We start from the raw sequence: 26908 nt of genomic DNA on the forward strand, positions 1-26908 counted from the left end.
ATTATGCACCTCCAAGTCTGATGACTTATTTTATTCTGGAACCTTGGAATGCTGCTCTAAATGGTGGCAGGCTATACATTGGAGGAAGAGAGTGTTATTGACATTGCCTCCCTTCTAAAACAGCCATTGGGAGTTAGTTCAAAAAGCCTCCAGATCTCAACTCTAGAATATGATATCTCTGAGATATGTGTTTTACACCACTTTCCACCTTCTCACTGAGGAATTCGGCCCCAATTGTTTACTTATGGTAACTGGCTAAATTAGTTGACTTTTATTAGCTGTTTTTCCTTCTCTGTATGAATTTCTCATGTCACTACCAGTGTCTGATGCATCCCTCAAATAAATAATTTTTACTCTAATACTTATCTCATGGTCTGCTTCTAAAGAAGCCCAACTTATGATTTATAAGTCACTTGGTAGCTGAATCTATGAAGCTGAATAGAGGTAGAGGCAGGGACACCAAAAAGAATTTTCAGATATCTCACAGGGCTAATGAGATAAAAAACTGAGTTCAGAGCTACCAAGGAGTGAGAGTCTGAAAGGTCATGATCCTGGAAAAGAGAGAACCACAAAAACAAATGTACTAATTTGCCAATTTCTAAGCAGCATTTTAGAAGCAAGAGCAGAGAAGCTAAGCAGGAAGCAGTTACCAGCAGGTTGGAAAGCTAATGAGAGCTACCAATACTTTCCCTATTCTGAGGAAACAAAATTGGAGTTCAAGGCCAGCCAAGTTGGAGAGATCCAGGTAAATACACTTGACTTTCATTTGTGATTCTTAAAAACTGCAAACTAGGAGAAAGGGTGAACCAGAAAGAAAGCAACGACATGAAGAAACTCAGCTCCATGTCTGATTGCATTAAATGGTCTGTTACTACTCTAGTTACTTGCAAAAAGCTGAAGAATTTTTTTCTGGTGGAAAAAATATCAAATAGAGCACTTGAAACATTTAATATACAATGTCAGCAAGAAATTTTATCTAGACCTGTGTTGTCCAGTATGTTAGCCAAGAGACACATGTGGCTATTTACATTTAAATTTATTAAAAGTATATAAAGAATCATTTCTTCAGTCACACTAGTGATATTTCATAGTGTTCAAAAACTGCTAGTGACTAGTAGCTATGGTACTGGACAGCATAGATATAAATATGTCCATGTTCACAGAAAGTTCTATTGGATACTGCTGATCTAAAGATTTTATGTTTTAAAACACATGTCTAGAATTGAATCAAATTTAAAAGGCATACCAAGATCTAGAAACAGTTAAAAAAATTTAAAAAAGACATTTGTGAACCAGATAGTGGAATTATCAGATGCAGACTTTAACAAAACTTTGATTAATATGCTTAAAAAAATAGATCAAAGATGGAGAAATACTTCATAGAATCAATATCCTTATAATAGAATTAAATGAAAATTCCACAACTGAAAAATACAATGACACATTAAAAATGGTGAAATAGGAGATGAGATTTAGCTGAAAAGAGAAATCATTACCTAAAAGATACATCATTTGGAAAAAACAGATTGAGCCATGGATAGGAAAAAAAAAAAGTATGGGAAAAACAGAAAAAAGAATAAAAGACATAAGACAATACTAAAAAGGTATAACAATTATAATTAAAGTTACAGAAGGGGACAACAGATATAATGGGGTAAAAACAACATTTATAGAAATAATGGCTGAGACATTTCTAAAATTGGTAAAAAGAGATAAAGCCACAGATTCACAAAAAATATGACACCAAAGCAAGATGAAAAGAAAGTTTCACTTAAAGACATCATAGTAAAACTTTTGGACATCAGAATCAAAGAAAAAAATCATAAACACATATCTGAAAATGTAAAAATTAACTCCAAAAGCAACTATAAAACTAAGAATAGACTTCTCAAGAAACAGAAAAACAAATAAGACAATAAATAAAGTGAAGAAAGCAAGTAGCTTCCAACAAAGAATTTTATACTATTTGAAAATATTCTTCACTTAAAAAAAAAAAAAGTAAAGATTTACCAGACAAAAAAATTTAGAGAAATTGTTGCCAGCACTTACAATAAGATATATACTAAAAACAGTCTTTCCAGGACACAGAATCCAAATGCTGTAAGAAACATGGTAATGTAGAAAGGGATAAAGAGCTACATTAGTGGTAAATGTATAAGTAAATGAATTAATGTTTAATGTATAAAACATACTAATATAATAGTAATAACTTCCAAGGGTTTAGAATGTGTATAGCATTTGAATTAATGATAACAATAATTGTCTAAGTGAAAAATGATTCATGTTAGACACTAATAAAAATGTCTATTATAATATATATGGTAATCAATAAATATATAATATAGCTAAAATCTATTAGAATATTAACATCAAAAATTGATATGCTTATATATAAATCTAACAACACAGCAAAGGAAACAATCAACAAAATGACAAGGCAACCTACTGAATGGAATTATTTGCAAATGATATATCCAACAAGGACTTAATATTCAAAGTATATAAAGTTATATAACTCAACACCAAAAACCAAATAATCCAATTAAAAATGGACAGAAGACCCGAATAGACATGTTTCCAAAAGACACACAAATGTCTAACAGACACATGAAAAAATGCTCAGCATCACTAATCATCAGGAAATGCAGATAATAACCACAATGAGATATCACCTCACTTTTGTCGGAATGGCAAGAATTAAAAATACAAGCAGTAACATTCCTGGTAAGGTGAAACAAAGAAAAAAACCTCATGCACTGTTGGTGGAAATTTAAACTGGTGCAGCCACTGTGGAAGACAGTATGGAGGTTCCCCAAAAATTTAAAAATAAAATCACATAGTAATTCTACTACTAATTATCTACACAAAGAAAATGAAAACACTAATTCAAAAAGATATATGCACCCTTATGTTTATTGCAGCATTATTTACAATAGCCAAACTATGGAACAAACCAAGTGTCCATCCATAGTTGAATGGATAAAGTTGAATGGATAAAGAAGATGTACTGTATATACATAACAGAATATTATCCACAAAGAATGAGATCTTGTCACTTGCAACAATATGGATGGACCTGGAGGGTATAATGCTAACTGAAATAAGTCAGAGGAAGAAAAATACCATAGGATATCACACATGTGTGGAATTTAAGAAATAAAACAAAGGAAAAAAGAGAAAAAAAAAGACTCTTGAATATAGAGAACAAACTGGTGGTTGCGGGGAGGGGAGGTGAATGGGGGATGGATGAAATAGATAAAAGGGATGAAGAGTACACTTATCATGATGAACACTGAATAGTGTATATAATTACTGAATCATTATATAGTAAACCTGAAAATAATATGACACCATATGTTAGTTATACTTCAATACAAATAAATTAAGAAAGATAAATCTAACAAAATATGTACAGTATTCATATGAGGTAAATCACAAAACTACAGCTTTGATGAAATAAATTAAAGAAGACCTATATATATGGAGAGAGATTCCATGTGCATAAATAGGAAAACTTAATATTATCAAAATGTCAATTATTCCCAACTTTCTGTATAGATTCAATGAAATCACAATCAAAATCCAGAAAATTATTGTGTATATATTGAAAAATGCACTCTATACAGAAAGGCAGAACAGTAAGAAGAGCCAATACACTATTGAAGGAGAACAAAATCAGAGGACTGGCACTACCCAAATTCAAGACTGTGGTATTGGTGAAAGAATGGGAAAATAGATTTATGGAATAGAATAGAGAGTGTAGAAATAGACCTACATGAATATAACTAACAGATCTTGGACAAAAGAGGAAGGCAATTCAATGAAGAAAGAATACCTTTTTTCAACAAATAATGCCGAAACAATTGGACATTCACATGCAAAAACCAACCAACAAAGATTTTACACCTTTCACAAAAGGTCATAGAGTTCATAGAGATCATAGAGTTAAATGTAAATTGCAAAACTTTAAAACTCTTAGAAAATAATGTAGGAGGGAATTTAGGTGACCTTGTGTTTAGTGTTGAACTTTTATATACAACACAAAAAGCATTATCCATGGGAGAAGGAAACTGATAAATTGGACTTGATTAAAATAAATAACTTGGGGTTGCCCTGTATAAAACACTGCTAAAAAATGAAAAGACAAACCACAGACTGGTAAAACACATATCTGATAAAGCACTGGTATCTAATTATACAAAAAACGCTTGCAATTCAACGATAACAACCCAATTAAAACATGAGCAAAAAATATGAACAGAAACCTAATCAAAGAAGATATGCAGATGACTAACAAGTACATAGGAAAATGCTCAACATCATGTCATCAAGGCATTGATAACATTAAGACAACAATGAGACAGCACTATATACGTATTAAAATGGATACAATCCAAAATATGGACAACACCAAATGTTAGCAAGAATGTGGATCAACAGGAATTTTCACTTGTTGCTAGTTGGAATGCAAAGTGGTACAGCCACTTTGGTAGAGAGTCTGGTGGTTCCTCACAACACTAAACATACTTTTATCATATGATCCAACAATCACATTCCTTGGTATTTACGCAAATGAAAACTTAAGTCCAAATGAGAACCTGCACACAAATGTTTACAGTATCTATATCCATAATTGCCAAGATTTGGAAGCAGCCAAGCTGTCCTTTTATAGGTAAATATAGGGGCGCCTGGGTGGCTCAGTCGGTTAAGTGTCCAACTTCGGCTCAGGTCATGATCTCATGGTTCCTGGGTTCGAGCCCCACGTCGGGCTCTGTGCTGACAGCTCAGAACCTGGAGCCTGCTTCACATTCTGTGTCTCCCTCTCTCTCTGCCCCTCCCCAGCTTGCACTCTCTCTATCTCTTTCAAAAATAAATAAATACTTAAAAAAATTAAAAAAAAATAATAGGTAAATATATAAATAAACTGTGGTACATCAATACAAAGGAAGATCATTCAGTTATAAAAAGGAATGAGCTAGCAAGCAACAAAAATACATAGCACAATTTTAAATGAATATTTTTAAGTGAAAGAAGCCAATCTACAGAGGCTATGTACTGTATGATTCCAGCTATATGACATTCTGGAAAAGAATGGAGACAGCAAAAAGATTAATAGTTCCTGAAGTTACAGGGGAAAAGAGGAGGGGAATAGGTGGAAAACTGGATTTTTAAGACAGTGAAATGCCTCTGTATGATACTATCATGATAGATACATGAATTTATATATTTGTCAAAACCTATAGACTTTACAACATCAAGAATGAGCTTTAATGTAAACTATGGACTTTTGTTAATAGTTAATAATAAAAATTGATCAGCATTGTGGATCTACATGTCCTGATTCCCAGAGAAGAGACACTTTTACAAGTAGATACAGTAATAGCTTTATTAAACATAAAGCTATGGTTGTTGTATAGTCACTTTGGCATCCTTGTGCCAGTAAATCAGCTGGATAACAATGGTGTTGCCATATTGGTAGAAGAATTGACCCATAAGTTTATGACGAAGTCTAGTTAACATTTGCCACCATGTATAGGTATAATTTTTTTCTTGTGATGAGTAATTTTAGGATTTTCTTTCTTAACAACTTTCAAATACACAATACAGTGTAACTAACTATACTCACTATACTCTGGATTACATCCCCAAGACTTATATGCTTTATTACTGGAAGTTTGCACCTTTTGACCAGCATTTCCCATATTTCCAAGCCCCCAAACCTCCCACCTCTGGCAGTCACTGATCTGTTCTCTATAAGATCTTTTTTTTATTTCTCTCTTCCTCCCTCCCTCTCTTTTTTCCTTCCTTCCTTCCTTCCTTCCTTCCTTCCTTCCTTCCTTCCCTCCTTCCTTCTTTCCGTCCTTCCCTCATTCCTTCCTCCCTCCCTCCTTCGCTCACTCCCTCCTTTCCTTCCTTCCTTCCTTCCTTCCTTCCTTCCTTCCTTCCTTCCCTTCCTTCCTTTCTTCCTTTCCTTCCTTCCTTCCTTTCTTCCCTTCCTTCCTTCCCTTCCTCCCTCCCTCCTTCCTTCCCTTCCTCCTTCCTTCCTTCCTTCCTTCCTTCCTTCCTTCCTTCCTTCCTTCTGTCCTTCCTTCCTTCCCTCCTTCCTTTCCTTTTTGGATTTCACATATAACTGAGATCATACAGTATTTGTCTTTCTCTGACTTATTTCACTTAACATGATACCCTCAAGGTTCATACATGTTGTTGCAAATGGTAAGATTTACTTCTCTGTCATGATTTAATAATATTCCATTGTACATATACATACTGCATTCTTTTTATCCACTTATCCATCAATAGACACTTAGGTTATTTTCATATCATAGTTATTGTAAATAATACAGTAAAGAACATGCAGTGCTGATATATTTTCAAGCCAGCGTTTGTTTGTTTGTTTTATTTCTTTACGTAAATACCCAGAAGTGGAACCACTGTGTCATTTGATGTCTCTACCTTCAATTTTTTCAGGAACCTCCACACTGTTTCTCATAGTGGTTGCAACAATTTACATTCTCATCAACAGTGCACAAGGATTCCCTTTTCTCCTTGTAAACACTTGTTATATCTTGTTTTTTTGATAATAGCCATTCTAACAGGTGTGAGGTTACATCTCATTGTGGTTTTGATTTGTATCTCCCTGATCATTAGTGATGCTGGGACTCTTTTCATGTACATGTGTTCATGTACCTGCATGTCTTCTTTGGAAAAATGTCTCTTCGGATCACCTACAATTTTTTTAATTGTATTGTTTGGGTTTTGTTTTGTTTTGTTTTGTTTTGTTGCTGAGTTGTTTGATTTTGCACATAATCTCCTTATCAGATATATGATTTGTAAATATTTTACCCCATTCCATAGGTTTCCTTTTAATTTTGTTGCTGATTTCCTTTGCTGACAATTTTAGTTTGATGTGGTTCTACTTGTTTGTTTGTTTGTTGCTTTTGGAGTCATATCCAAGCCTTTTTTCATCTAGGAGTTTTATGGTTTTAGGTCCAGGTCCTACATTCTGGTCTTTAATTCATTTTGAATTAATTTTTGTGTGTGGTATAAAATAGTGGTCCAGTTTCATCTTTTGTATGTGGCTGCCCAGTTTTGCAACACTAGTTATTGAAAAGACTTTTCCCATTGTATTCTTGTCTCCTTTTTCATAAATTAATTGACTATATATGTGTGGGTTTATTTCTGGGCTCTCTACTGTGTTTCTATATGTTCACTTTAATGCCAACACCATACTGTTTTGATTACTGCAGCTTTGTAATAAAGTTTGAAATTAGGGAGAGTGATGCGTCTAGCTTTGTTTATCTTTCTGAAGATTGGTTGAGCTATTTGAGGTCTTTTGTGGTTCCATACACATTTTAGGATACTTCTCTTTCTATGAAAAACTCATTGGAGTTTTGATAGGGATTGCATTGGGTCTGTACCCAAGATTGCTTTAAGTAGTATGAATATTTTAATAATATTTTTTTCTTTTGAATCTTGAGCACAGACTATCTTTCCATTTGTTTTTTTTTAATTAAAAAAATTTAATTTTATTTATTTATTTTGAGAGAGGGAGAATGAGCAGGGAGGGGCAAAGAAAGAGGGAGAGAGAGAATCCCAAGCAGGCTCTGTACTGTCAGTGTGGAGCCAAACATGGGATTTGGACTCATGAACCACAATATCATGACCTGAGTCAAAATCAAGAGTCGGATGCTTAACCAACTGAGTCACCCAGACACCCCTTTGCATTTATTTGTTCTTCTTCAATTATTTTAATTAATGTCTTATAGTTGTCAGTGTACAGGTCTTTCACCTACTTTGTTAAATTTGTTCCTAGTTATTTACTCTTTTTGATGCAATTTGTGAATAGGATTGTTTTCTTTTTTTTTTTTTTTTTCAACGTTTTTTTTTTTTTTTGTTTGTTTATTTTTGGGACAGAGAGAGACAGAGCATGAACGGGGGAGGGGCAGAGAGAGAGGGAGACACAGAATCAGAAACAGGCTCCAGGCTCCGAGCCATCAGCCCAGAGCCTGACGCGGGGCTCGAACTCACGGACCGCGAGATCGTGACCTGGCTGAAGTCGGACGCTTAACCGACTGCGCCACCCAGGCGCCCCAATAGGATTGTTTTCTTAAGTTCTCTCTCTCTGGTAGTTTATTAATATATAGAAATACAATAGTTTCTTGTATACTGATTTTGTATCTTGCAACTTTATAAAATTTATTATTTCTAATGGTTTTTTTCCCCCCATGGAGTCTTTAGAGTTGCCTACATATAATATCATGTCATCTACAAATAGAGATAGTTTTACTCCTTCCTTTCTAATTTGGATATGTCTTATTTCTCTTTCTTGCCTAGTTGCTCCAAGATTTACAATGCTATGTTGAATTAAAAGTGGTGAGAGTGGGCTTCCTTGTCCTGTTCCTGATCTTAGAGGAAAAGCTTTCAGCTTTTCAGTGGATCTATTCTTGACATTCATATGCCAAGTCTCAACTGTCAGTTGGGAGGCAGCATTATCAATTGCCTGAAAGTGTCTTGACAAACAGAGGTTCAGTGGTAATTGTCTTGGTAATTCCACCAAGCAATCCAGCTGGTCCAGAAGAGGTGGTATGGTAGGGTGGGGCATGGAGGTGATATCTATCATGGCCTCTTGAAGTACTATAGCAGTGTAAGCTGTGTTTTTTTGCCAAACCTTTGCTGGTAAGTTTTCCATGAAATTGTGGCCAATTAGAATACTTAAAAACCTGTGGCATAAACTTAACGTGAGAAGAAAATGGATCTTCATGGTGCAAAGCATGATTTGCAGCATATGCTGTTGGTACCAGGCTCCCTTTGTTAGTTCCTAGATGTAGTTTTGGCTACAAATCACTCAAACCTCCACTTTTTTTTTTTTTTTTTTTCCCAAAGCATTGCTTACGTGCTTGTGCTTGAGATCCCTGGGATGTTATGCTCCTCCCCCCAGAGACAGTGCCTTGTTAAAGTGTTTTGATGTAGGTGTATAGCCACCAGGCTTCTAGGTGGACAGATTTTGTTCTATAACTGATGTTACAGAGTGCCTAGAGATCTGGTAGAAGCTAGATGTCTCAAAAATACTCTGCATTTTCTCTACTTCTCATACCGTACTTGTTGATCATTCTCACAAGTTTTTCCTGACAGTATTTGTCCTATACAGCACTGGAAAAAGAATTCTCATCTTGGAAAGAATCTTATTTCTGGGGAATCCAAACTAAGGCAGATGGTGAAAGAAGTCATGACATTGGTTATTTTTGGTGAAGAGAAGGGAGTGCCTGACACAGATTGGAGTGAGCTTGAAGTACTTAATGTGCTATTTCCCAATCCGACTGGTGATTACATGGCTATGTTTACTTGTGAATACTAGTGCTCTATACTTACAATTTTTGCAAAATTATGTACAAACATACATAAATTTAAAAGATTTTAAATGTGTATATTCTTTTCTCATATAATACTGCCTTAAAGAATTTATCTTAAGGAAATATTTGATTAAGTAAATAAAATTATATGTACACAATAAACAATACTAAAATGATGTATTCTAATAAATTATTACTTCTACCAAAAATATTGAATAGCACTGTATTACAGTACTTAGAATTTGATATATGGAAGGAAGGAAGAAATAAAATAATCATTGGCACTTTACATAGAAATGCTTTAAACATTAACAAATAGTGGGCCCAGAGGAGAATGATTTTTGCCTGAGATGCTGATTGAGTTTGGAGGTTGGGGGTGGTTGGTATCTAGAGAAATTTTAATTGTAAATCATATTGTAGTTGAATGTTTAAAGATAAACAAGAATTTATCAGATGTTTAGTTTCTGTTAAATACATGTTTTCATAAGATTTGCTGCCAAACCTTGTTGTTGTAGCCAATTTCTTTCCAAAAGAATATCAGCTGGAGAACATGTTTTTATACACACAAAACTTTGGACTACCTTTCCAAATATGTGAAATTTCAAATGACGTTTGAAGTTTCTTCTAATACTAAGACATTTTATTTTAACGTTGGATGCACTTAGTCGTAGAATCAGATGCCCTTTTAGAATTCAATTTTATTTTTAAATTATTTACTTAAATTTCAAATTAAAATTATAGAAAAATTACATAAGATAACTTAAGGTTATATTATTTTTGTTATTATTATTTAGTTTCTATGTATGCTTTACAATAATTTTGGTGGATGTTTCAAACACAAAATATATAGAGCAAGGTAACTCATAAGCTCATATCACAATGACTAATAATACTTGTATTATTAGTGAAAAGTAGAAGACAAGTTTAATAGATAAATTGAAGATATGGACTCACCTGGTTTCATAAATGGCGTAAAGTTTTTTGTGTTCTTTGACTGCATTCCTGAAAACAGTAAAAGAGTATAAGATATTAGCATTAAAATATTGCTTAGATCTGAAATTCCTCCAATAAGCATATTGTCAAATTGTGTCTATTTGGTGAAATTCAATAAATAATACTTAAAGAAATGGACACACATTTTAAAAAGCAATACACATCACATTAGGTAAGCTTAGGATTTGGTTTCTGCTCTGTTAGTAGTTGGAATGGTTACAAGACCACTATTTACATTTTAGTGAAGAAAAGAGAAAAAAAAGCAATAAAAATAAGATAATTTCAAATAGAAGTATGTACAGTGATAAAAATAAAACAAAAGTGATATAAAATGACTTGAGAAGAGCCATATTAAATGTGATAACAAAAAAATTTTCTTTGAGTAAATGAATTTTTAATTGAAATCTGAATCATGGAAGAGGTGAGAAAATAAAAGCAAGATAAAGTTCAAAGTTTCTAAACTAAGAATGAGCCAGATGTATTTGAAGCAAGTTACCATCTTCAACTTCATCATCATCATCCAATGGAAACAATAAAAGTAATAAATATTGATTAACATGTACAAGTCACTGTATCTCACATGCTGAAAGAGTAATTTGAAAAAAAAAATAATTGAAGTAAACCAATGGAGGTGAAATCTATAATTCAAGACTGTAAAACCTAATTGACAATGAAAAACTGTCAGTGATGTGAAACAATGAAACCCGAGGCCTGGTCTGTAGCCTTACTGTAACATCTATCATCAATCTGGTTAGCTGCTACTTCAGCAGAACATGGGCTCTCAGAAAAAAAAAAAATACTGGACATTTGGGAAGTACATCCAGAACTAAGAAGAAAAAACTAGGCCACTTTTTTCTACATGAAGCAAAACTATTGAAAAAGATGAAGTGATAAAATAAAATAAGCAAAATAATTATCTCAAAGAAGCAAGAGAACAGTAGTATCATGGAAAAAGAACAGAATATAAAAAAGAATCTGGTAACTTTTCAGTTATGGAATATATAACTGTTTTCAGAAAGAACATGTTTAGAGGGATAAATAAAATTTGAATAACTGAAGAAAAAAATGAGAGAGCTGGAGTATCATGTTGAAGGACTCAGAAAGGCAGGATTGAAGGATAAGGAGATAATAATGTAAAGAATTAGAAAAAAGAAATGAAATATATAAGTACAGATGCCAAAGCCTGGATAATAGCAGGTACCAAAAATAGAGAAAAAAATCATGAAAGAAATTATTTGACAAAATAAAAATAAATTTTCCCAAACTAAATAGGAAATATTTTAGGTTAAATTTAAGGAAGAAATTCCACTGCATTTTTAAAATTACCATAAAGCTGTAATAATCTAATCTAGATAGTATGGTATTGATGAAGGGATAGACACATAGATCAATTGAATGCAACAGAAAGTCCAGAAGTACATACCCCAAAATATGTTCAATTGATTGCTGACCAAGGATAAGCCTTTCAGCAAATAGTGTCTAAACAACTGGACATTCATATGCAAAATTAAACTTTGGCCTAAACCTCATAACTTATACAAAAAAGATCACAGAATTAATCATATATCTGAATTACCAATTACCATATATCTAAAATTTTTCTTTTTAGATACTTGTGGGGGAAAAAAAGGAAAAAAAATATTTATGACTTGAGATTAGTAAGACTTAGACATGGCACCAAAAGCACAATCTATAATAAAATGACAAACTGTGTTTAATAAAAATTTAAAACATTAGTTTAAGAAATGAAATGTGTAAGGTAGCGAAATGACAAGGTACATATTGGCAGAAAATATTTATAAATTGCATATACAACAAAGGACTTCTATCTGGGATATATAAAGAACTCTCAAATGTCAGTAGTAAGAAATCAAACAACTCAATTAAAAACTGATTGAAAGATATGACCAGATGCTTTAGCAAATAAGATATACAGATGACACCCAAAAACATGTGCAACAAAATTATCCATTAGAGAAATGCAAATTAAAATCATATTGTGATGCCACCATACAACAGTTAGAAACTTTAGGATTAAAAAAAAAAAAAAAACTAGTGAGGATTAAAAGCAACTAGAACTATCATACATAGAAGATGGTTATGCAAAATACTACAGCCATAGTGCAAAATAGTTGGGATAACTATAAAATAGTTGGGATAACATAAGTTACTTACGAAGTTAAAGATGTATTTACCATATACTCAGAAATCTCACTTCTTGAGTATTTACTCTAGAGAAATATAAAAATATATCCACACAAAATCCATTGATAATAGCTCTGTTCAAAATGAACTAAACCTACTAACAGCCTATTTTCTTCAACAGGTAAATAAGTGAGCATACTGGGCTACATTCATTCAATGGAATACTACTCAGCAATAAAAAATGGGCTACTGATACACAAAACAACTTGGATGGATCCAAAAGGCATTATGCCTAGTAAAAGTTGCAAACCTAAAAAAAATTATGTAATTTATTACCTCATTTATATGACATTCTTTTTTTTTTTTAATTTTTTTTAACGTTTTTATTCATTTTTGAGACAGAGAGAGACAGAGCATGAATGGGGGAGGGTCAGAGAGAGGGAGACACAGAATCCGAAACAGGCTCCGGGCTCCGAGCTGTCAGCACAGGGGCCAGATGCGGGGCTGGAACTCACAGACCACGAGATCGTGACCTGAGCCGAAGTCGGCGCTCAACCGACTGAGCCACCCAGGCGCCCCTATATGACATTCTTAAAAAGAGAGAACTAATAATTGAGATCAAATCTGTGGTTTATGGAGATTAGAGATGAAGGATAGCACAAAGGAATTTGGGTAGTGTATTAGTGTGCTTGGGCTACCATAACAAAATACCACAAACGAGGTAACATAAACAAATCAACGTATTTTCTTGTAGTTCTGGGAGATAGAAGTCAGACCAACATCCAGCAAGGTCAGTTTCCTTCTGGCTTGTAGACATCCACCTTCTCACTAGGTTTTCATATGCCCTTTCTCTGTGGTGTTTCTTATAAGGACAATAATCCTATCAGATTAAAGTTCTACAGTTCTGAATGCATTTGACAGTAATTCCTTCCTTAAGGGACCCATCTTCAAATACAGTCATTTTGGGGAATGGGCCCTCCATATGTGAATATTGGGGAGACACAAAGATTAAGTCCATAAATTCCATCCTTGGCACCTCCAAATTTATGTCATCTCACATGCAAAATACATTAATTCCATTCCCAAAGTCTTAACTCATTCTAGCATGAACTCTAAAATCCAAAATCTCATCTAAATCATATGAGTTGTAATTTACCCTGAAGAAAAATATGTCTTCAGTTGTGAGCCTGTGTAACCCTGACAGATTATGTGCTTCCAAGACATAATGGTGGAACAGGCTTAGAATAGACATTGTCATTTTAAAAAGAAAAAAAAAAAAAAAAAAACAGAAGGAATGATGGGTAATGGGTCCCAAGCAAATCCAAAAGCTAGCAAGGCAAATTCCACCAGGTATTAATGTTTGAGAATAATCCTCTGGTTTGATGCTCTGCCTTCCAGGCTTGCTGGGACAGCAGCAATACCTCTATTGCTCTATGGGGTAGTCTTGATCTTTGACTCTCTGCAAGGGCCCCATTCCCATGGCATTCTGTGAAATCCCTGCCAATGCACTACTCTGTGGCGGGGCATGGGGGGAGTGAAATTGAAGAAAGGTCCTACCTCTGAAACTCAGAAAGAATCAGCCTTGTCCCTGGGCCTGTGGTAGGATTGGCAGCTCTGATGCTCTATGAATTATTAGATCATTCTATCATTTTCTTGAAGGATAACACGTTTGCAACCTTCCTCCATTCCACCTTTTTTTTTTTTCTATTTCCTTTAGGCATAGCTAGCAGTGTCTCTGCTGGCATAATCTTATCTCTATTTCTGACTTCTGCTGAGATTGCTGATTAGATCTATGGTTCACAGCCATAATAATCTCCCTACCAACTGGTTGATCAGCCACAGCCTTAGTTGTTTTTTTTTTTTTTTAAACATGTTTTATCTTTTTTTTTTGCACTACGGACAGCCTGAGAATTTCACAAATCTTCAAGTTCTGATTCCTTTTTGCTTAACAATCCTTTAATTCATCTCTCCCCTCTTATATTTTACTATAAGCGGTCAGCAGAACATAAAGTGCACCTGTAAAATTTTCCTTAGAAATTTCATTAGCTAAATATCTAATTTCATTATCTATAATTTCTATGTTCCACAAAACACTAGATCATTATTCAGCCAAGTTATTTGCCTCTTTATAACAAGCATTGCCTTTCTTCCAATTTCCAATAATTTGTTCCTCATTTCTATCTGAATCCTCACCAGAATGATTTTAAAACACCAACAATCTGCTTATAATTATTTATGGATTCTTTAAGAAGATGGAGACTTTCTCTCCAGCCCACCTGTTTTTTTTTTTTCTATATGAGCTCTTACCAGAATCATTTTTAACATCTATATTTCTACCAACAATCCTTTTATAACAATGCTTTTTCAAGCATGTAGTTCTAAAGTCTTCCAACTTCTACATATTACCCAGTCCCAAGGCCACGTTAACATTTTTAGTTATTTGTTACATCAGTACCCACTTCTCAGTACCAAAATCTATATTAGTCTGCTCCAGGTGCCATAACAAAATATCATAGATGGTATGGCTTAAATAAAAGATTTATTTTGTCACAGTTTTGGATGCTCTAAGTCAATGGTCAAAGTCTGGCAGAGTCGGTTTCTAGTATAAGGTGTTTTCTTGGTGTGATTTCAACCACCTTGAATCATGTGTCCTCACATGATCTTTCCTTGGTGCATGTGCACAGGGAGAAAAAGAGAACAAATTTTCTGACGTTTCTTCTTATAAGTACACTAATTCTATCAGATCAGAGCCCCACACTTCTGATCTCATTTAACCTAAATTGCTTCCTTAGGGGCCCCATCTTTAAAGATCACAGGGCAGGATAGGGTTTCAATATAAGAATTTGGGGAGGAAGCACAAACATTCAGTGTCTAGCAGGTGGTGATGGAATTATAGTGTACCCTAATTTTGGTGGTGGTTACATGAATTTATAAAGTATATGAAAAATCATAGAATTTTATATCAAAAGTCATTTTTATTCAGTGATATTTTTTAAATGTTATGATAGATCTAAATGGATTAAAAACAAGAACTCAGAGACAAAAATTTTCAGATTCATTTTATTTTTTTAAATATCCAAAAATATTCTGTTTCCAATAAACACAACTTGAAACAAAAAGTTGAAAATGAAATAGGGAAAATCTAGATGAAGTAAGGTAACAATTTTAATATTATGCAAAATAAAATTTATGTCAAATATTTCCATAGATAATGAGAAATGTCACCTACACATAAAAAGAACACTAGAAAAAAAAGATTACTATTTTGAACATATATGTATCTAACAATATAAGCTTTTAATATTTATAGATGTAGTGAATAGAATTTTAAGAGAAATAAATAAATAAATAAATAAATAATTTAACTCATCCCTTTCAGAGCTTATAAATTGAGAAAACAAAAACTGAGAAATATAATATGTGAATCATACAGTTAAAAAATTTAGTCAATGATCATATCTTGAATATCATATTTCACACATAGAGAATACATGATCTTGTCAAGTATTCATTATTTTGGCCATAAAGGAAAAACTTCAACAAGTTCCAAAGAATCAGTATCATTCAGATTGCTTTTTGAATATTATTAAATATATTCTTGATAAAATGTCCTATATTTTTGAAAAATAAATGATCCTTAGTTTAACAAAGTCCTAGGAATATTATAAAACACTTAGAATTGGATGGTAGTTAATATGTTACATGACAAATTTTGATTTAACCAAGAAATGCATGGAAAATTCAACATTAGAAAATCTGTCAGCAATTTTTAAGTTACCAAATTGGTATGCAGAAAAAAAATTAAATGCTTCTCTCAATAGATTCAGAGATAGATTTCCATAAGTTCAACATCTATTTACTTATGATATTAAAAAGTAACTGTCAAAAATAAAACATAAAACAATGATCCTTATCTGGTAAATGTTACATTCTAAAAATCTACAGCATACATTATATTAGTAGGAAGTCTTCAGATGTCTTCTCTTTAAGATCAGAATGGGATAAAAATGCTCACTAGAGTCATGACTTTTTAATGTAGTTTTGGAAGTCCTAGACAATATTATATCAAAAGAATAAAAATTGTCAAGTGTCAGGATTTGAAAGAAAGAGATTGAACTTTTGTTATGTATAAATGACATGATAATTTAAATAGAGAATCGGTGAGAATTAAGTCACAAACTATTAAAACAACACAGTTTGGCAAATCTTCAGCTATATGGCCAATTTTCAAAGACAAATATCTCTACAAAAGTGAAATTGTTGGAAAATATAAGTTTTACAAAATATAAATTTATAATAAAAATAAAATACCATTAGTCACAATGTTGCTGTCATCCTGCAGAAAGAAATTGGACTCCTCACCCAAAACATGGCCCAAACTTTGTCACACTCACACACAGAAAGGGTATAAAAAAGATTATTACTCACATAATGAGGGATTTGGGGGATAATAGGACAGGCTTACTGAGCTGGTAGGAAAATAGCTTGGGAGAGTGGGGAAAGGAGATCAGGTTGGATTATTGTTACTGGTGGGGGCTGGGAACTTGGGGGAGTATTCTTATACATAGACAAACGTTTGTACAGCTTCAAACTTCAACCGGTGCCAAAAGAGGGAGCAGTGGGGTTTCTTATCAGCTTGCCCATATGTGAGGTATAAGGGTAAGAAGAATAGTTGAGACATTAAAGTTGTCATCAGGAAACATCAAAAAAAGCAATCATATTCTTTAATTCAAAAAGCAAGAAAAAAATTGACATACAATTTCTATTGAAAAAATTGGCTATTTTAGGTGACATTTAAAAAGTTTTCAAAAATGAAACACATTCCATGCACATAAATAGGATGACTTAATCATATAAACATGTTAATTCTTACTAAATTAATCTATACAATTAATGAAATCCAAATCAAACTGCTGCTGGAGTTTGAAAAAAAATTAAGAATTCAACCACTTATTTAAAAATTTATAACAGAAAGAATATATTTTGACAATAATTTTTTGAAAAGGAATATAAAAACAATCATTAATCATATCCGATGCTGATATTAAAAATTTATAATAATAACACCAGCATAGAACTGCATAAAAAGAAACAAAAAGTTTAATGGAACATAGTAAAGACTGCAGTTGCTCATGAAAGTACATATGGACAAATATATCTGGAAAATCTGGAAAAATCTACACTAAAAATCAATGACCAAAGGGCATTTTAGCATGAGGTTGTAGAATAACTGAGTCACCATAGGAAGAAAATATGAATAGATCTGTTAGTAAACATCGAGAAGTTGGTCCTAGTCAAATTAAAAACCTAAATGTTAAAGGAAAAAATATTGCCTGTTTCTTCTTGAGTCAGTTTTGTTTTTGTCTTTATAGAAATTTGTCAAATTCATCTCAACTTACTTACAATTGTTCTTAATATTCTCTTATATGTATTTTTTCTTTTAGATTAATACTAATAATTGTTCTTCCATTTCTGATTTTTGTAATTCTAATATTTTCTCTTTATTTTTTCTTGGTTGGTCTGGATAAAAGTTTATGCATATTGTTTATCTTTTTAAAAATATCTTTTGTTTTCATTGGTTTTTTCCTACAGGTTTTTTTTATTACCTTTCTACTTATTTCTGTTCTAATCTTTCTTTTTTCCTTCAGTCTGTTTCCCTACCATTGTTTATTTTCTTTCTATATTTTAAAGGCTCTAAACAAGGTTATTGATTAAAATCTTCCTTTTTTTTAAAAAAAAGCATGTATAGTTTTAAATTTTCCTCTAAGTACTGTGTTAGCTGTAACCCATAGTCCTAGCAGGTTGTGTTTTCATTTACATTTACTTAAAGTATTTTCTAATTTCCTTTGTAATTTCTTCTTTGACCAATTTATTATTTATAAGTATGCTTAATTTTCACAAATCTCATTCTGTTTTTTTTCATTTCAAATATTATTCCATTTTGGTTAGATTTGTATATTTTGAATGATTTCAAATTTGTTGACTTGGTTTCTGGCTCAACATTATAATTTATCCTGTAGAATGTTCCATGTGCAAAAAAAAAAAAAAAAAATCAAAGTAATAGCAAATTGAATCCAATGATGTACAAAAAGAATTATATGCCATGACCAAGTGGGATTTATCCCAGGTAAGCAAGACTGGTTCCACATTTGAAAATAAATTAACATAATCCATTATAGCAACAAGCTAAGACAGAAAAATTACCTGATCAGATTAATAGATGAGTAAAAGGCATTTGGGAAAATACAACATCCATGCATGACAAAAACTCTCAGGAGAAATAGAGGGAAACTTCCTCAGCCTGATAATATTTACAAAAGGGGCACCTAGGTGACTCAGTTGGTTCAACTTTCGACTTCAGCTCAGGTCATGATTTCACGGTTTGAGAGTGTGAGCCCTGTGCCAGACTCTGTGCTGACAGCTCAGAGACTGGGGTCTGCTTTGGATTCTGTGTCTCCCTCTCTCTCTGTCCATCTTCCATTCTCTCTCTCTCTTTCTCTCTCTCTCTGTCTCTTTCTCAAAAATAAATAAAACATTAAAATTAAAAAAAAAAGAAATTTACAAAAACCCTGTATTTAATATTGTACTTAACGGGAATAAACAACTTTCTCAATAAAATCAGAAAAAGGCAAAGATGTCATCTCTCACCACTACTTTTCAACAGCCTACTGTAATTCTGGCTAGTGCAAAAAGACAAAAAAAAGAAATGAAATTTATATAGATTGAGAAGGAAAAATAAAACTTTTTTTGTTCCCAGATGGCAAGATTGTTTATATGGAAAAATCCAAAAGAACAGACCAAAAAATTCCAGAACTGATGAATGATTATAGCAAGGTTGTAAGATAAAAGGATAATATATAAAAGTCAGTCAATTTTATACACATCATCAATGAACACATGGATTTTGAAATTAAAAAATATTACCATTGATATTAGCACCCCCCAAAATGAAATATTAGGTACAAATATAATATATATATTATATATATTCTATATGAGGAAAACTATAAAACTTTGATAAATGAAATTACAGAACTAAATAAGTGAAGAAATATTCCATATTCATGGATAGGAAGACTGATTATTTTTAAAATGACAGTTCTTTCCAAGTAATCAATAAATGCAACACAATCCCAATAAAAATCCCAGCAAGTTATTTTGTGGACTTTAAGAAACTGATTCTAAAGTTTATATGGAAAAGGAAAAGATCCACAATAACCACCACAATATGAAAGGAGAAGAATAAACATGGAAGACTACTGGACTTCATGACTTAGTAGAAGTCTACTATAATCAAGATACATAATATTGGTGAAAAAGTGGACAAATCGATAGAATGGAATAGAGAATCTGGAAACATATAAAAATAACCAACTAATCTTTGACAAAGTAGCAAAGCCAATACAATGGAGAAAATATATTTTTAACAAATGGTGCTGGAACAACTGCACATCCACATGCAAAAAAAAAATCTGGACACAGACTTTACACCCTTTACAGAAATTAACTCGAAATGGGGTGAATGGGGTGCCTGGGTGGCTCAGTTGGTTAATCATCCTACTTCAGTTCAGGCCATGACCTCACTGTTGAGTTCAGCCTCGCATCAGTCTCTCTGCTGTCAACACAGAGCCTATTTCAGATTCTTAGGTTTCTCTACCTCTCTGCCTCTGCCCTACTCATTCTCTCTCTCTCAAAATAAATAAATATTTAAAAATTAATTTAAAATGAATAAAAGACCTAAATGTAAAACATGAAACTAAAACTAGTACAAGACAATATAGGAGAAAATCTACAAGACCTTGTATTTGGCAATGACTTTTTAGATACAACACGGAAAGCATGATCCCAGAAAAAAATAGTTGATAAACTGTGCTTTATTAAAATTAGAAACTTCTGCTTGAAAGACACTGTAAAGAGAATGAAGACAACCCATAGACTAGGAGAAAATATTTGAAAAAAAAACACAATGTGATTAAGGACTATTATCCACAATATACAATACCTCTTAAAAATCAACAATAAGAAAACAAATAACCCAATTCAAGATGGACCAAAAACCTGAATAAACACCTCACTGGAAAAGATATAAAGAGGACAAATAAGCATATGAAAAGACACTCAATATCATATATCATTAGAGAAATGCAAGTTAAAATAGCAAGATACCACTATACACCTATTAGGATGGCCAAAATCCAGAACCCTGTAACACCAAATGGTAGTAAGGATGTGGAGCAACAGGAACTCTCATTTACTGCTGGTGGTAATGCAAAATGGTACAGCCATTTTGGAAGACATTTTGGGAGTTTCTTACAAGACTAAACAAACTCTTTGCATACAATTCAACAATTGTTCTTTTCCATATATACCCAAATGAATTGAAAACTTATATCCATGTAAAAACTTGCACACTGATGTATATAGCAGCTTTATTCACAATTGCCAGAACTTGGAAGCAATCAAGATGTCCTTCAATAGGTGAGAAGATAAATGCACTGTGATACATCATTGTGATGGAAGATTATTCAAAGATAAAAAAGGAATTAATTATCAAGCCATGAAAAGACAAGTAGGAATCTTAAATACATATTATTAAGTGGTAGAAGCCAATCTGAGAAGGCTACATACTGTAAGATTCCAACTATATGACGTTCTGAAAAAGACAAACTATGGAAATAGTAAAAAGATCCATGGTTTCCAGGTGTTGAGAAGGAGGGAGAAATGAAAAGGTAGAGCACAGAGGATTTTTAGGGCAATGAAACATTTTATGTGATCCAATAATAGTGGATACATGTCATTACACATTTGTGCAAACTCATAGAATGTACACCAAGAGCAAACTCTAATATAAACTATAGACTTTGGTTAACAATGTGTTAATGTAGGCTCATCACTTGTAACAAATGTACTACTTTGAGGGGCAGTGATAATAAAGGAGGCTATATGCATGTGTGGAGTCAGAGAGTATACAGGAAATCTCTGTACTTTGTACTAAATTTTACTGTGAACCTTAAATTCTTCTAAAAAATAAAGTCTGCTTTAAAAAAATCAAATAAGGGTGAAATGTTGACTTAATTTAAAACTTATGGATTATAAAATTTTTGAAAAAAAAAAACAAAAAACATGGAAAGAACCTTTGGGATACAGTGCTGGGCAAAGAGTTCTTGGACATGACAACAAAAGCACAACTCATATCAGGGAAGTTTGATAAGTTGAACTATGTCAAAATTGAAATTCTTAGTTCTGTGAAGGCCCTACTTGGTGCAAGGGGATAAAGAGACAGGTTATAGAGTGGGTGAAAATGTTTGTAAACTACGTATCCAGTGGGACTCTATTATATATCGTGTATGGAGAACTCACAGAACAGAACAGTAAAAAAATTCCAAAACCCAATTAGAATGTGAGCAAAGGCCATTAAAAGACATTTCACTAAACAGGCTGTAAAAATGGCAAGTGAGTACGTGACATGTTCAACATCATTAGCTATTGTGTAGGTTCAAATTGAAACAACAAGGTATCACTGCACATTTATCAGAATGGCTAAAGCAAAAATATATATATATAACAACATCAATTGCTGGCAAGGATGCATAGAAACTCCATCACTTACAGACTGCTGATGAAAATATAATAAAACATGACCACACTAGAAACAGTGTCTAAAAAAAAAAAAATTCTAAGTATGCAAGTACCATACAAACTGCCAATGGCACTCCTGGCATTTATTTCAGAAAAATGAAGATTTATGTTTACACAGGGACCTGTGCACAACTGTTTGTAGCAGTTTTGTTAATGGGAGCCAAAATGTAATGGGCCAGATATCTTTCAATAAATGAACTTTTGAACAAACTTTACTTAATCCATGCTGTAGAATAGTGCTCCGCCATTGAAAAGGGCAAATTATTTTTTATTGATACATGCCAATTGATGAAACTCTGGAGATATATGCTGAGTGAAAAGAGCTAACCCCCAAATATTATTATTGGATTATTCCATTTATATAATATTGTTGCGATGACAAAATTATACACATAGAAAACAAATTGGTGGTAGCGAGAGTTTAAGGAGAGGTGGGGTAGGGTGACTGGCTATTGGACATCTTAGTTCAAGCAGGCAACAAAATGTTGTGTCTTAACAATGTCAATGTCACTATCCTGGTTGTGATATTATAGTATAATTTTTTAATGTTTATTTATTGATTCTTCAGAGAGAGAGAGAGAGAGAGAGAGAGACACCAAGCAGGGGAGGGGCAGAGATAGGGATATGGAATCTCAAGCAGGCTCCATGCTACCAGTGCAGAGCCCAACAGGGGGCTTGAACTCACAAACTGTGAGATCATGACCTGAACAGAAGCCAAGAGTTGGACACTTAACTGACTAAGCCACCCAGGGGCCCTATAATTTTCAAGATATTACCTTTAAGGGCACATGGGCAAAGGGCACATGGGATCTCTCTGTAGTATTTCTTACAGCCATGTGTGAATCTAAAATTACCTCAAATAAAAAGTTTATTTTAAAAATTTAAGTCATTTCCAGTTATGGAACAAATATGTCATGGGAATAAAAGGTACAGCATACGGGATATAGTCAATGGCATTGAAATAGTGTTGTATGGGGACAGATGGTAGCTACACTTATGGTGAGCATAACATAATGTCAAATCACTATGTTGTACACTTAATGTAAAATGTACATCCAATGTACAACTAATGGGAGATTGTGTGCCAGCTATACTTAAAATAATTATAATAATAAAATTTTAAAAATAAAACGTAAAAAGTTAAGCCATAAATATTTTAGAAAAAAATAACTATTAACTGAGTTTTAAATTGGGAAAAATACTTTGAGAAAAAAAGTGATAGAAAAATAAGTGAATAATAAATGTTTTATAAGGTTTTAAAAGCTCAATATGACAAAAATGTTATAAGCAAATTTTGATGCAATATGAATTAATATGATAGCATTTTCATGAACTAATTTGAAAAAAATAATTTATATTGCTAACTGTTCTGTAACAAAAGCATTCTAATGCATTCTGGCAATAAATGCTATTAATTTTTATATGTCTGTTTTACTTGAGCCTCAAGAAATTTCATGCACTATGAACCAGTAATTACAAATCTGGTTTGTAAAACTGGGCATCTGTTCTTTAGAAATCTGAGCTAATTTCTGATTACAAAAAATAAAGCCAGCTGGAAGTTGTATTGATCTGAATACTTTTACTAGTAAAGTATTGAAAACAGACTAAATGTATAAGAGTACAGAAATTCTTAAATAAAATATGTTAACAGCCTTAAAAAAGAATTTAACTAGGCATAATATCTATTCAGATAATCTTTAATGACATAGAAAATGCTCATAATATAGTACTAAGTGACATCATAATACAAGACCTTGCATGTGTTTATTTAGAAAATAGATCAAAACTTAATGTATGACACTGTTGGAACAATGAGTTAATTTTTAATTCTCTGCAGTATCCAAGTACATATACCATTTTATAGTAATGAGGTGACTACAAATTATTTATGTTTATTTTTTAAAGTAACCTCTACACCCATTGTGGAGCTCAAATTCAGGACCCCAAGATCAAGAGTCACATACATGGTCTACCGGCTGAGCCAATCAGGCACCCCAAGGTGACTATAAATTACAGATAACTGAAAAAAATTAAATTCATTACAAAAAATATCTCTCAGAGATTTTAAAAAATCTGCCTTTTTTTAAAAAAAATGGAAATTCAGAAAAATTAAAGCAACTAGGAAGATATATATTATATAACAATTGTATAAAAAAATAAGTGTATCCTTGGGGGGCCTGGGTGGCTCAGTCCATTAAGCGTCTGTCTTTGGCTCAGGTCATGATTTCGTGGTTTGTGAGTTCGAGCCCTGCGTCGGGCTCTGTGCTGACAGCCCGGAGCCTAGAGCCTGCTTCAGATTCTGTGTCTCCTCTCTGCCCGTTCCCCCACTTGTGCTCTATCTCTCTCTGTCCATCAAAAATAAATAAATGTATAAAAATTAAAAAAAAATAAATGTATCCTAAAACAGGTGTGTTAGCAGTTATGCTGCTATTTGTTTTTGTCAGGACTTTTGGAGTTTCTAGCAATGTGAGACAATCAACAGTGATTAGGAAAAGAAAAGACCTCAATAACTAGTACAGAATTGCTTTTCAATGATAGTTTTTGATTCTTTGTCCAGTCTCACTTTACATTTTATCCTGAGGACCTGAAACTCCTAAAACTTTCTTAATCTTTTCAATGATGACAGACTTTTTTGTTTCCTAAGAAAAATATCTTTGGAATAAATGGCTAGCAAATTGAATTTTTCTGTGTATGAAGCCCTTTTAATGCAATCAATTCCAATGTAAGTGGAAGCTGCATTGAAAGTCTATCACATCAAGTAATCCTTGCACTACAGAAAAAGCTACAAAATCAATTTTGATATGGAAGTATCTGATGTAAAATTAAACTAGACCTTGTTGCTGTGGAAAATTCTATGACATGTGTAACCCTTCTCACAATACATTTAATAGAAATACAACATCGCTCTCTATCTTCGTGTGTGAAAAGCAATCATCTGTCTCCATTTCCATCACTGGACCTTTTATTGCATCTGCCATATGAAATTTACAATATCCAGTAAAGTCATCCAGTCTGCCACATGTAATTTATAATATCCATGTAATCCCTTACTCACTTCTGTAACTTTCAATTCAGGATGTAAATACATTTGGGCTTCTTCCTTTCTCTCTCTTGGCTGAGATCTGGGGAGTCTATTGTCCTGATACTGTGGGAGGATGAGACTCTTAGCCCAAAGTAAGTGTCCTTTTTAGTGGCCTGGCAAAATACTACCACAGCAATTGTTGACTGATAACAAAACACTGCTTCTTCTGCTTACTTTCTTAATAGCAGAAGCTAGGTACATTAGGATGTTCATACTCTTATAAGTTAAAAAAAAAAAAAACAGACTTCTTTTTAGGAATTGTATCCCCTTGCCTATGGCTGATTTAGGTGAAGGCAAATAACCAAGTCTTTGCTAATGGGAAAGTTTTTGGGTGTCTTCTGCAAAATATTTGGCTACTAATAAATATAATACTTTCCTTATTCTGTATTTTTTCCTTGACATTCTGAAAACCCAATAAGTATAATATCTGATCCATAACATCACACCTTGCCAGATAGCTCCAGTCTGGATCATTTGCTTTTTATGCCGCTACAAATCTGTGATCACAGCTGTTGTTGCATTACTGGGTTAGATATGGTTTTGTGAATCTCAGGTTTCATTTTTCTTGATTTACTCACTAATTTTACAGAAGCACGTGCTTGAGTAAATTCCTCAAAATATCATAAGGAAGGTTTGGATTCTTGGTAGCAAAATTTGAGGAAAAAGGGAGAATTTAATAATTATTTACCTAAAGAGTGTGCAAACAGGTAGGTGGGAGACACATTTGATCAGGATCATGGTACAGTTGCTCTGGGATTCTCTCTATTCCACCCTCATTCAGATGTTTCTATTCTCAGGCTAACTGTCCTTATGGAAGCAAAATAAATGAAGCACTCCAGGCTTCACATATGTACCCTTTCCCATCTTGAAAGAGAATAAGAAATTTTCATTTGCTCTGAGGGTTCTCACACCAAGGTCTATCAGTGCAATAAGGTGAGAAAACATGCTACTTTCTTTCCTACCCTTTCAATGTGATTATGTCATTTATTTGTAATAGAGTGAGATTTGTCTGTCACAGTCTGCATTCAATTTGGCTTTCATTAATATGCTGGTTGATTGTTAAATTTTTGAATTGAAATAAAAACTAACTTTTTGTAGTAGAAGTTCTGTGGCTTTTGCACATGCATCAATTTATATACTCATTAGCAAAGCACCATATAGAACAGATAAATTACCCCCCAAAATTTGTTTGTTGTCATTCCCTCCCTCACCTCCAGCCCCAGGCAACAACTGATCTGTTCTCTGATGGTATAGTATTGCCCCTTCCAAAACGTCATATAAATTGAAGCAAACATTATATAATATTTTGGATTTGATTTCTTTCCCTTAGCAAAATTCATCCATGTCTTATGAATCAATACATTGTTTTTGTTTGTTTTGTTTTGTTTTGTTTTGTTTTAGAACTGAATAGTGTTCCATTTTATGGATATATCACAGATTGTTTATTCATTCTCCCTTGGGGAATATCTGGGTTGTTTCCATCTCTGGCAATCATAAAAAAAAAAAACAAAAAAAAAAAACAAAAAAAACTACGAATCAACACTCATGTACAGAGCTTTGTATGAATATAAGTTCATTCTACTTGCATGAATACCTAGAAACAGGATTCCTAAATTATATGGTAAATGTATGTTTAATTTTATAAGGATCTGCCAAACTGTTCTCCAAAGTGGCTTCTAAATTAACTTTCCAAATAGTA

The 26908-nt window shown here is 33.0% G+C and overlaps 1 protein-coding gene across 1 annotated transcript in view; it reads right to left on the reverse strand.

The window, feature by feature from the left end:
* GABRB3 (gamma-aminobutyric acid type A receptor subunit beta3) overlaps window positions 1-26908 on the reverse strand; it is a 451589-nt gene that overhangs the window by 288754 nt on the left and 135927 nt on the right. Inside the window, exon 2 of the mRNA XM_053888809.1 lies at window positions 10305-10352. Coding sequence (XP_053744784.1) covers window positions 10305-10352 — 48 coding nt within the window. The remainder of the gene's footprint in view (window positions 1-10304; window positions 10353-26908) is intronic.

The sequence above is a fragment of the Panthera pardus genome, unplaced genomic scaffold, assembly GCF_024362965.1.
Source record: "Panthera pardus isolate Hobbes unplaced genomic scaffold, ASM2436296v1 HiC_scaffold_24, whole genome shotgun sequence".
NCBI lineage: Eukaryota > Metazoa > Chordata > Mammalia > Carnivora > Felidae > Panthera > Panthera pardus.